Below are 15344 nucleotides of genomic sequence, written 5' to 3'. Positions count from 1 at the left end.
GACGCAATGCTAGCTAACTGACTAATGCATGGGTCATGTGAACAGGGTTGAGAGGAGCGCCCCATCAGATCGCTGGCCCAGGAAATGGAACTAAGAAGACCAACAGGATCTGACGGGCGGACATCTTAGCTGTTGAATGTAGCGTGTGTTCTCTGGACTTCTTCAGCTGTAAAGCGATGGGCCATTTCAGCCATAGTTGTAATGTTTGATATGGGATTTGGGGTTGACATGTTGGCGTTTCCTTTGTCTTGTCATCGTTGTCTTCCCACTCCCCCAAAACTGAAATACTCAAGTTCTGTCTCTTCCTGTTCACTCTTCCCCATACCGCCATCCCTCTCTCTCTCTCCTCTATCTCCATCTATCTATTCGTTTGCCTCCGTCTGCCACACTCAACCTCTTCCTCCGTCCCTTCATCTCTGTCTTTGTCTCATCTCTCTCTCCTTGTCCACCAGCGGGAGAGCAAGGCGAGCTCGCCGGGCCGTGAAAACGGCACATCAGCTATTAGTGGAGCAAAAGGAAGATCTACCAGGAAAAGCAGGGTATTGACAGAGCCATCCGTTAGAGTGGTGAAAGCTGGGTTAGACCAACAAAGCAGGGTATTGACAGAGCCATCCGTTAGAGTGGTGAAAGCTGGGTTAGACCAACAAAGCAGGGTATTGACAGAGCCATCCGTTAGAGTGGTGAAAGCTGGGTTAGACCAACAAAGCATGGTATTGACAGAGCCATCCGTTAGAGTGGTGAAAGCTGGGTTAGACCAACAAAGCAGGGTATTGACAGAGCCATCCGTTAGAGTGGTGAAAGCTGGGTTAGACCAACAAAGCAGGGTATTGACAGAGCCATCCGTTAGAGTGGTGAAAGCTGGGTTAGACCAACAAAGCATGGTATTGACAGAGCCATCCGTTAGAGTGGTGAAAGCTGGGTTAGACCAACAAAGCAGGGTATTGACAGAGCCATCCGTTAGAGTGGTGAAAGCTGGGTTAGACCAACAAAGCATCCGTACTAATGCACACGACTGAATTCCACCAATTTGTTTTGGGACAATGGACTAATGAAATAAATACCAAAAGATCATTTTTGTTGGTGGACCTTTCCATTAAGGCTTAGATCATAGAATTAGTAATTATGGTACTTGGTTGAGTAACTTGTTCGTAATAAAATGTTATTTGGGGTTATCCTATGTAGGTACAATGCAATATGGCAAAGCCGTTAACATTTTTGAACATCTCTGAGAAATGCGGGAAAAGGACTTATTAGCTCTCAAAACACACTGAAGGTAGGATCTGAGGGTGTGTTATGACTTTGTGCCATGCATAAACGTCAAGCCATAAACATTATGCTCATTAATGACAGAAAACAACACCAGATATCTGCAGGAGTTGACTGTGCCTCCGAGTACCAGGATGCATACAGACATGAATCATTGATCTCATGTTTACTAGGGTCTGAGAGTAGCGAAACCGCACACCATCATGTCTCCTGCATAACCACAGCAAAGAGGTCATCAGATATAACATAGGGTGTGTCCTAAATGACACCCTATCTCCTATATAGTGCACTACTATTGACCAAGGCCCATAGGGAATAAGCTACCATTTGGGAGGCACCCATTGTGTGTAATATGACTCTACAGAGGTCCCTAAACTCCATTCCTAACAGTAGAGCCAGTTGCGTCATACTGTACTTCATTGACTTTGGAAGGACAGACTATCTGCATTGGTAACTGTGCAGAACCACAACCATTGAATTATACATTACTTTGGAAGGATGGCGAAGCTAGCAGCATTGATCTTTATACTGTCTACAATGTGTGATCTCCTCTCTCCTCACAACCGATGGATAGAGTGCATGGACAGTCCGCGACTGCTTTGATAACACCATGTAGAGATAATTAAGCGACTGCTTTGATAACACCATGTAGAGATAATTAAGCGACTGCTTTGATAACACCATATAGAGATAATTAAGCGACTGCTTTGATAACACCATGTAGAGATAATTAAGCGACTGCTTTGATAACACCATATAGAGATAATTAAGCGACTGCTTTGATAACACCATATAGAGATAATTAAGCGACTGCTTTGATAACACCATATAGAGACAATTAAGTGACTGCTTTGATAACACCATGCAGAGATAATTAAGCGACTGCTTTGATAACACCATATAGAGATAATTAAGCGACTGCTTTGACAACACCATATAGAAATAATTAAGCGACTGATTTGATTACACCATATAGAGATAATTAAGCGACTGCTTTGACAACACCATGTAGAGATAATTAAGCGACTGCTTTGATAACACCATATAAAGATAATTAAGCGCATTTCCCCCCATTTATTCAATTTAGTCAAGCTGAAGTCAAAGGATTGTGGCTCTGGCAATGCAGTGCGATCAGGGATGGACAATGATGGTGCAATAGCTAACATTGAATTAGATGGGACTTGATTGGTGTTTGCAGTGTGTTAACCAGCGGTATGAGACACCCACCCCTCTCTAGTCTACCCCTACACACCCTCTCATCCCCCTGGCACGCTCAGTCTCTCTCAAGCAGCCTATCGCAGCCTCTCGCTATCTCTCTCTCGTTTCTCTTCTCTCCGAGAAGCTTTTAGTTCCACACAGTAATTAGCCCTGTGTTATCAGCTCAGGAGAGAGAAAGAGAGAGAGAGAAGGGAGAAAGAAAGAGGGGGAGTTAGGGAGTCGGTATGAGAGCAGTGTTCTTCGGCAGAGAATGCTTAATCATGGTAGGCTGGCATGCTGAGAGCTTTGTGTGATTGAGCGTAGGAAAGCTTGAGGACAACAGGGTTGGGTAAGTTCCCGTTACTCCCAACCCTGGAGGACAAGGAGGGTGATAATGAACAACTTGTTGGAGACAAACCCAATGTTAATTGGTACTTTTTCATATTTGCAACGCAACACCGCGCAAGTTTGTTGAAATGTTAGGAACAGCCCCAGCTTACGTAAGAACTGAGCCTTACCTAATCCACCCGTACATAATTGGGTGTTCTGTAACGCTTGAAACATGGAACAAAGTAAACAAACGGATAGACAAAAAAAAATCCATCCAGACCTGGTTTAGTCATTAATTTTCTTTCAAATGATGAATATTATGCATGTAAGAGTCCTTGGCAGTTCTCAGGCAACCTGCCAGCGCACTATGTCCTGAAACAAGGTAAAATCTATCAACATCCTATACTTTTCACGCCCCTGTCCATCCCGTGTCAGAATTTTGTTTACTTGATGTATTGACTTTGAGTGATTGAGACTGCCTGGAATGGCAGATGTCCGGTGTTTGCACTTTAGGGACTACTCCATTTGTTCAGTTGTGTCAGGCTAGCTCAATCAATATAGCTAAACTATTTGGAAGAAAACAATTTGAACTCTAAAACCAACAGCTGGTCCTCCACTAAACTCCCATGTCTCTCTAGGTCCCTGGAGCCTAATAATATTCTAATGCTATGACACCCCACTGCTGCTGCATAGCTGCATTTACATTACATTACATTATAATGTATGCAGCTTGCGGACTAATTAATAGATGGTTGGGGCGCTGAAATGGGGGGAAGCGCTTTCCTCTCCTGGAGGACATGGGGCCAGCTATTACAGCTTATTATGGACTGCGTGTGGACTGGGAGGCATGTCGACTACATGGGGACTGGGAGGCATGGTGACTACATGGGGACTGGGAGGCATGGCGACTACATGGGGACTGGGTGGCATGGCGACTACATGGGAACTGTATGTCTACTGTAGGTGGTGCATTAGTTCTGTCCCCTATTCTTCCCTAGCTGCCACTGAGGAGTGAGGGATCCAGTCCAGATTAGTCCTGGAAAATCATAGCCTTCAGACATGGACACGAGCTTACACACACACACACACACACACACACACACACAGACACAGACACACACACACACACACACACACACACACACACACACACACACACACACACACACACACACACACACACAAACAGGATAAAAACATGTTTAGAGAGTAAGTCTGGGTAATTGAGATGAGCCATTTATTTTATTTTATTTCATCCATGTCACAAGTGTCTGGCTACGTGTGATTGGTAGGTCTGGATGGGTGTGATTGATATGTCTGGATGGGTGTGATTGATATGTCTGGATGGGTGTGATTGATACGTCTGGACGGGTGTGATTGGTAGGTCTGGATGGGTGTGATTGATAGGTCTGGATGGGTGTGATTGATAGGTCTGGACGGGTGTGATTGGTAGCTCTGGATGGGTGTGATTGATAGGTCTGGATGGGTGTGATTGATAGGTCTGGATGGGTGTGATTGATAGGTCTAGATGGGTGTGATTAATAGGTCTGGATGGGTGTGATTGATAGGTCTAGATGGGTGTGATTGATAGGTCTGGATGGGTGTGATTGATAGGTCTAGATGGGTGTGATTGATAGGTCTGGATGGGTGTGATTGATAGGTCTGGATGGGTGTGATTGATATGTCTGGATGGGTGTGATTGATATGTCTGGATGGGTGTGATTGATATGTCTGGATGGGTGTGATTGGTATGTCTGGATGGGTGTGATTGGTATGTCTGGATGGGTGTGATTGGTAGGTCTGGATGGGTGTGATTGATATGTCTGGATGGGTGTGATTGGTAGGTCTAGATGGGTGTGATTGGTATGTCTGGATGGGTGTGATTGATAGGTCTAGATGGGTGTGATTGATATGTCTGGATGGGTGTGATTGGTAGGTCTAGATGGGTGTGATTGGTATGTCTGGATGGGTGTGATTGATAGGTCTAGATGGGTGTGATTGGTATGTCTGGATGGGTGTGATTGATATGTCTGGATGGGTGTGGTTGGTATGTCTAGATGGGTGTGATTGGTAGGTCTAGATGGGTGTGATTGGTATGTCTGGATGGGTGTGATTGATATGTCTGGATGGGTGTGATTGGTATGTCTGGATGGGTGTGATTGGTATGTCTGGATGGGTGTGATTGATAGGTCTGGATGGGTGTGATTGGTATGTCTGGATGGGTGTGATTGATAGGTCTATATGGGTGTGATTGGTATGTCTGGATGGGTGTGATTGATAGGTCTATATGGGTGTGATTGGTATGTCTGGATGGGTGTGATTGGTAGGTATAGATGGGTGTGATTGGTATGTCTAGATGGGTGTGATTGATAGGTCTAGATGGGTGTGATTGGTAGGTCTAGATGGGTGTGATTGGTATGTCTGGATGGGTGTGATTGGTATGTCTGGGTGGGTGTGATTGATACGTCTGGACGGGTGTGATTGGTAGGTCTGGATGGGTGTGATTGATAGGTCTGGATGGGTGTGATTGATAGGTCTGGATGGGTGTGATTGATAGGTCTGGACGGGTGTGATTGGTAGCTCTAGATGGGTGTGATTGATAGGTCTGGATGGGTGTGATTGATAGGTCTGGATGGGTGTGATTGATAGGTCTAGATGGGTGTGATTGATAGGTCTGGATGGGTGTGATTGATAGGTCTGGATGGGTGTGATTGATAGGTCTAGATGGGTGTGATTGATAGGTCTGGGTGGGTGTGATTGATAGGTCTGGGTGGGTGTGATTGATAGGTCTAGATGGGTGTGATTGATAGGTCTGGATGGGTGTGATTGGTATGTCTGGATGGGTGTGATTGATAGGTCTGGATGGGTGTGATTGATAGGTCTGGATGGGTGTGATTGGTATGTCTGGATGGGTGTGATTGATAGGTCTGGATGGGTGTGATTGATAGGTCTGGATGGGTGTGATTGATAGGTCTGGATGGGTGTGATTGATAGGTCTAGATGGGTGTGATTGATAGGTCTGGATGGGTGTGATTGATAGGTCTGGATGGGCGTGATTGATAGGTCTGGATGGGTGTGATTGATAGGTCTGGATGGGTGTGATTGGTATGTCTGGATGGGTGTGATTGGTATGTCTGGATGGGTGTGATTGGTATGTCTGGATGGGTGTGATTGATAGGTCTGGATGGGTGTGATTGGTATGTCTGGATGGGTGTGATTGGTATGTCTGGATGGGTGTGATTGGTATGTCTAGATGGGTGTGATTGGTAGGTCTAGATGGGTGTGATTGGTATGTCTGGATGGGTGTGATTGGTATGTCTGGATGGGTGTGATTGATAGGTCTGGATGGGTGTGATTGGTATGTCTGGATGGGTGTGATTGATAGGTCTGGATGGGTGTGATTGGTATGTCTGGATGGGTGTGATTGGTATGTCTGGATGGGTGTGATTGGTATGTCTGGATGGGTGTGATTGGTATGTCTGGATGGGTGTGATTGGTATGTCTGGATGGGTGTGATTGGTATGTCTGGATGGGTGTGATTGATAGGTCTGGATGGGTGTGATTGGTATGTCTGGATGGGTGTGATTGGTATGTCTGGGTGGGTGTGATTGATACGTCTGGACGGGTGTGATTGATAGGTCTGGATGGGTGTGATTGATAGGTCTGGATGGGTGTGATTGGTATGTCTGGATGGGTGTGATTGGTATGTCTGGATGGGTGTGATTGGTATGTCTGGATGGGTGTGATTCATATTGCCCCTAACAATGTGTTTAGGCTTCGATCCGTGATATTGCTTTGGAAGGAATCAAGACTCAGTCTGGATTGCTCTAATAGGGTATACTAGACTGTGGAATTTATATGGAGTTCATTTGAAGTTCAAGTGTGGTTTTGTAGAGAAGGATAAACTTCATGAAACATTCATGACCCCTATTATCTCAAACCACTACTAAGCCATCTACCACTGTGGTTAGAAAGTTGTCCTTATAGGCACAGCTCTAGGATCAGATTATCCTCCCCAAACCCCATCATCTCAAAGGAAAAACTCAAAACTGCCTTTTGATTACTTTCTAGGACCCAGGGAAACTTCATCCCCTTCCCTCCTACCCAGCCCAGGCCAGTCTATAGTCTACATCCAGCCTACCCTACCCTACCCTAACCCAACCCCATCCTAACCCACCCTAGTCCCCATCCACTAACCTGTGTGACACTGTCTCTCATGGTGGGTGAGCGCTGCTTGCGGGTGGTAGTGGTAGCCATCGTGGTGGTTGTCTCCATGATGGTGGTGGACATGTCGGCCAGCGGCGTGGTGCTGGTGGTGTCTGTGGTGAGCACCGAGGGCACGTCGCCCACCAGCCGCAGGTTGCCCTGGGCCTGCACATTGGGGTCGCCCTCGGCCGCCAGCTTGAGCACCTGCAGCCCGTTGTAGTAGAGGCCCGAGATCTGGCCCTGGAAGTGACGGGCCTTGTCGCCGCCACCACCGCCGATCTTGATGAACGCCTGGCTGTTGAAGATGGTCAACTGTCGACCTGGTGGAGGGAGAGGAGAGAAAGGGGGGAGAGAGAGAGAGAGGGAAGAGAAAAGTGGTAGATAAAAAGGGGTAGAAGAAAGAGAGGTGGGCAGAGAAACAAAAAGAGACAGACAGAAGAGAAAGAACAAAGCAGAAAGAGGAGAGAAAAGCGACGAGGAAGACACCATCAGTCTCTGTCTCTCCGTATGCTGACCAATTCCCCACACTCACACATACAGACACAGAGTAATGAAACAGCGGGGGACAGTATCCATCACATGGGGGGGATTTTCCCCTGGTAACACGTTAGGGAGATTGGAATCTTGCCTGAGCCGTTCTGCTGCAGGTGGCGGCCATTACGGCTTGACTCTGGCACACGCAAGCCGTTCAGTTTCATAGCAGAGCCTGAAGAATGTGGAAACTGGCAGAGTAATAGATTGCAGGCTGTAGTAGTGGTCTGACCCTGAGGCAGGGGGCTGGGTGGAGATGCATCTCATTCCCCACAGAGATGGAATACATTGCAGGCGGTGCTAGCCGGTGTCATTGACCCCACCTCACCTGAGACACACAAATGATGAAGTGCCTCGGAGAAAAAAATAAAAAACATCCCATCCCAGAGAACGGAGACGGACGAGCCGTTTAGCCAAAATAAACCCCTTTGATGGAAATGGTTTTCATGTTTAATTCAACGGCGCTCTCTCTTCTCGTCCTCCAGTCATTACTATGCATCTGGACTGGACGGATGAGGGTTCGTCTCATTTGCATGATCCAATACTAATGTGTTACCAGGGGGGGTGATCCGAGGAGGTGGACTTGTTTTCATTTATTCTCCTCTTTTTCTTTGCTGATGTCAGTTCTTGTTTATTTCCCCTCTGCTTCCCTCACACTCATTTTCTCAGTGGACGGGGTGTCATACTGGGCCAATCAGGTTGGATATCAGAAGTGATGACACTTGACCTCATTCATGGGCTGCCCGGGGGGTGTGGAGGGCGGAGGGAGGGGTGAGAGAGGATTACTGTAGGATATTTATTTGTTGGAAGTGGGTTAAAATGTAACCTGATGAGGTAATTACGGCAGAGAGAGAAAAGAGAAGAGGAGAAACCAAGAGAGGCCTGTCTTAATGGATTAATCAATCCCTGTTGAGAGAGAGAGAGAGAGAGAGAGAGAGAGAGAGAGAGAGAGAGAGAGAGAGAGAGAGAGAGAGAGAGAGAGAGAGAGAGAGAGAGAGAGAGAGAGAGAGAGAGAGAGAGAGAGAGAGAGAGAGAGAGAGAGAGAGAGAGAGAGAGAGAGAGAGAGAGAGAGAGAGAGAGAGAGAGAGAGAGAGAGAGAGAGAGAGAGAGAGGGGGGAAGGAGTGTGTATGCGTGTGTGTGTGTCTAATGCGTGTACAATATGTATAGAAATAATTGACATTATGAAGATAAAATGATTTTGACATTTCTACATTACAAACTCCTAGAGGACAGACTTCAAGTCTTTAGAGGACAGAAATCCAAAATAGCTTTCATTCCATTTCAATTAGCATTACTTTTTATTGTCCTAATGGGGTAACATTATTGTGTGTATATGCCTGCATGTCTATGTGTGTGTGTGTGTGTGTACACGAAGGAGGGGGGGGAGAGGGGGAGAAAGAGGGGAGAAGGAGGGGGAGGGGAGAAGGAGGGGGAATGGAGAAGGAGGGGGGGGGGGGGGGGGGGAAGGAGGGGAGAATGAGAGGGAGAGGAGAAGGAGATTGGAATGAGGATGGATAATAGGAACACACATGCATGTAGTAGGTGCGCACACACACACACACACACACACACACACACACACACACACACACACACACACACACACACACACACACACACACACACACACACACACACACACACACACACACACACACACACACACACACACACACAGGAGTTTTACCATGGTCAGGTCATGTGGTCAGGAAATACTGCTGTCTCAAATGAGTTCAGATATCAACTAGCTGAAATCTGGAATCTCCAGCAGCTATGAGGAAGCTAGGGAATACAGTACCCTGCTGAGTCTTAGCCAGTAAGAAAGAAATGCGTAGGCTGAGAGAAAGTTAACTAAAACAATATTCTAAAACAGTGTTCAACACTTGAGAGGTCCTTGGGGGATCCTTAAAGATGTTTTATTTTCTCCCCTACATCAGTCAGAGGAATAGATGCCCTCAGGAAGAAAGTGGAGGGAATCAGTGTTTGTTTGTGAGACTGTCCGATGGAAAGGAGACTTTAACAGGGGCTGATGAAGTTATTGTTTTGGGGCCTGCTGGGTTAAATTGAAACTGACGTGTCACTTCAGAGCCAATTTAGCCTGGGAGGGTTTAGAGGAAGGGAGAGGAGAGAGGAGAGAGGAGAGAGGTGAAGGTCTTGGCACAACTGGCAATCAGACTGCTTAATATGACACAACCAGGTGTGTGCGTGTGTGCATGACCGCTCGCATAATAACATGCGTGAGCTGTCTGAGACGTGTCATCAAGGTGACCTTTACCTGTACGTGTGATAGGTAGCCATTTGGAACAGAAGGTTTTTTCCTCTGCGTGTGATGGGTGTGTGAGTATGTGTGTGAGTGTGTGTGTGTGTGTGTGATCTAACGGTGGACAGGGCTGGGCTGCATTAATGAGAGTTTATTGTACCAATTTGAGTGTTGGATCAGGTGTCAGCTCCCTGGTCTCCTCTCTCTCTGGGCCCTTATGATGATGGGCACATAATGGCCCTAGGGCCCGGGGCCCAGGCTCTAAAGGCTGGGAAGGGAGGTGACAGCCACTAGCTGGTCCTCATTAAAGCAGCCATTCAGGACGACACACACTACTACCTAAATAACTTTAGCCCTGCCGACTCTAGAGTGATGGACGTACTTCCGCCCTGCCGACTCTAGAGTGATGGATGTACTTCAGCCCTGCCGACTCTATAGTGATGGACGTCCTTCAGCCCTGCCGACTCTAGAGTGATGGACGTCCTTCAGCCCTGCCGACTCTATAGTGATGGACGTACTTCAGCCCTGCCGACTCTAGAGTGATGGACGTCCTTCAGCCCTGCCGACTCTAGAGTGATGGACGTCCTTCAGCCCTGCCGACTCTAGAGTGATGGACGTACTTCATCCCTGCCGACTCTAGAGTGATGGACGTCCCTCTGCACTGAAGGAACTCAAGTCACTTAGGTGCTTGTCTTATATTTATTTGTCTCTCTCCCTGCATCTCCTTTTCTCTCACACACTTGACATGTAGCTCTTCTCTGTCCCCAGCTTCCTCTTCCTCTATCACTAGAACATTGCTGTAGCTCTTCTCTGTCCCCAGCTTCCTCTCCCTCTACCATTAGAACATGGCTGTAGCTCTTCTCTGTCCCCAGCTTCCTCTTCCTCTATCACTAGAACATTGCTGTAGCTCTTCTCTGTCCCCAGCTTCCTCTTCCATTAGAACATGGCTGTAGCTCTTCTCTGTCCCCAGCTTCCTCTTCCTCTATCATTAGAACACGGTTGTAGCTCTTCTCTGTCCCCAGCTTCCTCTTCCTCTATCATTAGAACATGGCTGTAGCTCTTCTCTGTCCCCAGCTTCCTCTTCCTCTATCATTGGAGCATGGCTGTAGCTCTTCTCTGTCCCCAGCTTCGTCTTCCTCTATCATTAGAGCATGGCTGTAGCTCTCCTCTGTCCCCAGCTTCCTCTTCCTCTATCATTAGAACATGGCTGTAGCTCTTCTCTGTCCCCAGCTTCCTCTTCCTCTATCATTAGAACATGGCTGTAGCTCTTCTCTGTCCCCAGCTTCCTCTTCCTCTATCATTAGAACACGGTTATAGCTCTTCTCTGTCCCCAGCTTCCTCTTCCTCTATCACTAGAACATTGCTGTAGCTCTTCTCTGTCCCCAGCTTCCTCTCCCTCTACCATTAGAACATGGCTGTAGCTCTTCTCTGTCCCCAGCTTCCTCTTCCTCTATCATTAGAACATGGCTGTAGCTCTTCTCTGTCCCCAGCTTCCTCTCCCTCTATCATGAGAACATGGCTGTAGCTCTTCTGTCCCCAGCTTCCTCTTCCATTAGAACATGGCTGTAGCTCTTCTCTGTCCCCAGCTTCCTCTTCCTCTATCATTAGAACACGGTTGTAGCTCTTCTCTGTCCCCAGCTTCCTCTTCCTCTATCATTAGAACACGGTTGTAGCTCTTCTCTTTCCCCAGCTTCCTCTTCCTCTATCATTAGAACATGGCTGTAGCTCTTCTCTGTCCCCAGCTTCGTCTTCCTCTATCATTAGAGCATGGCTGTAGCTCTCCTCTGTCCCCAGCTTCCTCTTCCTCTATCGTTAGAACATGGCTGTAGCTCTTCTCTGTCCCCAGCTTCCTCTTCCTCTATCATTAGAACATGGCTGTTGCTCTTCTCTGTCCCCAGTTTCCTCTATCATTAGAACATGGCTGTAGCTCTTCTCTGTCCCCAGCTTCCTCATCCTATATCATTATAACATGGCTGTAGCTCTCCTCTGTCCCCAGCTTCCTCTTCCTCTATCATTAGACCATGGCTGTAGCTCTTCTCTGTCCCCAGCTTCCTCTATCATTAGAAATTGGCTGTAGCTCTCCTCTGTCCCCAGCTTCCTCTTCCTCTATCATTAGAACATGGCTGTAGCTCTTCTCTGTCCCCAGCTTCCTCTTCCTCTATCATTAGAACATGGCTGTAGCTCTTCTCTGTCCCCAGCGTCCTCTTCCTCTATCATTAGAACATGGCTGTAGCTCTTCTCTGTCCCCAGCTTCCTCTCCCTCTATCATTAGAACATGGCTGTAGCTATTCTCTGTCCCCAGCTTCCTCTTCCTCTATCAATAGAACATGGCTGTAGCTCTTCTCTGTCCCCAGCTTCCTCTTCCTCTATCATTAGAACATGGCTGTAGCTCTTCTCTGTCCCCAGCTTCAACTTCCTCTATCATTAGAGCATGGCTGTAGCTCTCCTCTGTCCCCAGCTTCCTCTTCCTCTATCATTAGAACATTGCTGTAGCTCTTCTCTGTCCCCAGCTTCCTCTCCCTCTACCATTAGAACATGGCTGTAGCTCTTCTCTGTCCCCAGCTTCCTCTCCCTCTACCATTAGAACATGGCTGTAGCTCTTCTCTGTCCCCAGCTTCCTCTTCCTCTATCATTAGAACATGGCTGTAGCTCTTCTCTGTCCCCAGCTTCCTCTCCCTCTATCATTAGAACATGGCTGTAGCTCTTCTCTGTCCCCAGCTTCCTCTTCCATTAGAACATGGCTGTAGCTCTTCTCTGTCCCCAGCTTCCTCTTCCTCTATCATTAGAACACGGTTGTAGCTCTTCTCTGTCCCCAGCTTTCTCTTCCTCTATCATTAGAACATGGCTGTAGCTCTTCTCTGTCCCCAGCTTCCTCTTCCTCTATCATTAGAACACGGTTGTAGCTCTTCTCTGTCCCCAGCTTCCTCTTCCTCTATCATTAGAACATGGCTGTAGCTCTTCTCTGTCCCCAGCTTCCTCTTCCTCTATCATTGGAGCATGGCTGTAGCTCTTCTCTGTCCCCAGCTTCATCTTCCTCTATCATTAGAGCATGGCTGTAGCTCTTCTCTGTCCCCAGCTTCCTCTTCCTCTATCATTAGAACACGGTTGTAGCTCTTCTCTGTCCCCAGCTTCCTCTTCCTCTATCATTAGAACATGGCTGTAGCTCTTCTCTGTCCCCAGCTTCCTCTTCCTCTATCATTGGAGCATGGCTGTAGCTCTTCTCTGTCCCCAGCTTCCTCTTCCTCTATCATTAGAACATGGCTGTAGCTCTTCTCTGTCCCCAGCTTCGTCTTCCTCTATCATTAGAGCATGGCTGTAGCTCTCCTCTGTCCCCAGCTTCCTCTTCCTCTATCGTTAGAACATGGCTGTAGCTCTTCTCTGTCCCCAGCTTCCTCTTCCTCTATCATTAGAACATGGCTGTTGCTCTTCTCTGTCCCCAGTTTCCTCTATCATTAGAACATGGCTGTAGCTCTTCTCTGTCCCCAGCTTCCTCATCCTCTATCATTATAACATGGCTGTAGCTCTCCTCTGTCCCCAGCTTCCTCTTCCTCTATCATTAGACCATGGCTGTAGCTCTTCTCTGTCCCCAGCTTCCTCTATCATTAGAAATTGGCTGTAGCTCTCCTCTGTCCCCAGCTTCCTCTTCCTCTATCATTAGAACATGGCTGTAGCTCTTCTCTGTCCCCAGCTTCCTCTTCCTCTATCATTAGAACATGGCTGTAGCTCTTCTCTGTCCCCAGCTTCCTCTTCCTCTATCATTAGAACATGGCTGTAGCTCTTCTCTGTCCCCAGCTTCCTCTCCCTCTATCATTAGAACATGGCTGTAGCTCTTCTCTGTCCCCAGCTTCCTCTTCCTCTATCAATAGAACATGGCTGTAGCTCTTCTCTGTCCCCAGCTTCCTCTTCCTCTATCATTAGAACATGGCTGTAGCTTTTCTCTGTCCCCAGCTTAATCTTCCTCTATCATTAGAGCATGGCTGTAGCTCTCCTCTGTCCCCAGCTTCCTCTTCCTCTATCATTAGAACATTGCTGTAGCTCTTCTCTGTCCCCAGCTTCCTCTCCCTCTACCATTAGAACATGGCTGTAGCTCTTCTCTGTCCCCAGCTTCCTCTCCCTCTACCATTAGAACATGGCTGTAGCTCTTCTCTGTCCCCAGCTACCTCTTCCTCTATCATTAGAACATGGCTGTAGCTCTTCTCTGTCCCCAGCTTCCTCTCCCTCTATCATTAGAACATGGCTGTAGCTCTTCTCTGTCCCCAGCTTCCTCTTCCATTAGAACATGGCTGTAGCTCTTCTCTGTCCCCAGCTTCCTCTTCCTCTATCATTAGAACACGGTTGTAGCTCTTCTCTGTCCCCAGCTTTCTCTTCCTCTATCATTAGAACATGGCTGTAGCTCTTCTCTGTCCCCAGCTTCCTCTTCCTCTATCATTAGAACACGGTTGTAGCTCTTCTCTGTCCCCAGCTTCCTCTTCCTCTATCATTAGAACATGGCTGTAGCTCTTCTCTGTCCCCAGCTTCCTCTTCCTCTATCATTGGAGCATGGCTGTAGCTCTTCTCTGTCCCCAGCTTCCTCTTCCTCTATCATTGGAGCATGGCTGTAGCTCTTCTCTGTCCCCAGCTTCATCTTCCTCTATCATTAGAGCATGGCTGTAGCTCTTCTCTGTCCCCAGCTTCCTCTTCCTCTATCATTAGAACATGGCTGTAGCTCTTCTCTTTCCCCAGCTTCCTCTTCCTCTATCATTGGAGCATGGCTGTAGCTCTTCTCTGTCCCCAGCTTCGTCTTCCTCTATCATTAGAGCATGGCTGTAGCTCTCCTCTGTCCCCAGCTTCCTCTTCCTCTATCGTTAGAACATGGCTGTAGCTCTTCTCTGTCCCCAGCTTCCTCATCCTCTATCATTATAACATGGCTGTAGCTCTCCTCTGTCCCCAGCTTCCTCTTCCTCTATCATTAGACCATGGCTGTAGCTCTTCTCTGTCCCCAGCTTCCTCTATCATTAGAAATTGGCTGTAGCTCTCCTCTGTCCCCAGCTTCCTCTTCCTCTATCATTAGAACATGGCTGTAGCTCTTCTCTGTCCCCAGCGTCCTCTTCCTCTATCATTAGAACATGGCTGTAGCTCTTCTCTGTCCCCAGCTTCCTCTCCCTCTATCATTAGAACATGGCTGTTGCTCTTCTCTGTCCCCAGTTTCCTCTATCATTAGAACATGGCTGTAGCTCTCCTCTGTACCCAGCTTCCTCTTCCTCTATCATTAGAGCATGGCTGTAGCTTTTCTCTGTCCCCAGCTTCCTCTTCCTCTATCATTAGAGCATGGCTGTAGCTCTCCTCTGTCCCCAGCTTCCTCTTCCTCTATCATTAGAACATGGCTGTAGCTCTTCTCTGTCCCCAGCTTCCTCTTCCTCTATCATTGGAGCATGGCTGTAGCTCTTCTCTGTCCCCAGCTTCCTCTTCCTCTATCATTGGAGCATGGCTGTAGCTCTTCTCTGTCCCCAGCTTCATCTTCCTCTATCATTAGAGCATGGCTGTAGCTCTTCTCTGTCCCCAGCTTCCTCTTCC

General features: G+C 47.6%; 1 protein-coding gene across 1 annotated transcript in view; it reads right to left on the bottom strand.

Moving 5' to 3' along the window:
- The window catches only part of LOC120049479 (neurexin-1-beta-like), a 167882-nt gene that overhangs the window by 16744 nt on the left and 135794 nt on the right, over positions 1-15344 (bottom strand). The window contains exon 5 of the mRNA XM_038995744.1: positions 6991-7319. Within this exon, the coding sequence (XP_038851672.1) occupies positions 6991-7319 (329 nt within the window). The remainder of the gene's footprint in view (positions 1-6990; positions 7320-15344) is intronic.

Source organism: Salvelinus namaycush, chromosome 6 (genome assembly GCF_016432855.1).
Source record: "Salvelinus namaycush isolate Seneca chromosome 6, SaNama_1.0, whole genome shotgun sequence".
NCBI classification, from domain to species: domain Eukaryota; kingdom Metazoa; phylum Chordata; class Actinopteri; order Salmoniformes; family Salmonidae; genus Salvelinus; species Salvelinus namaycush.
The sequence above is the reverse complement of the archived record's forward strand: the minus strand, read 5'-3'. Positions and strand labels throughout refer to the sequence as shown.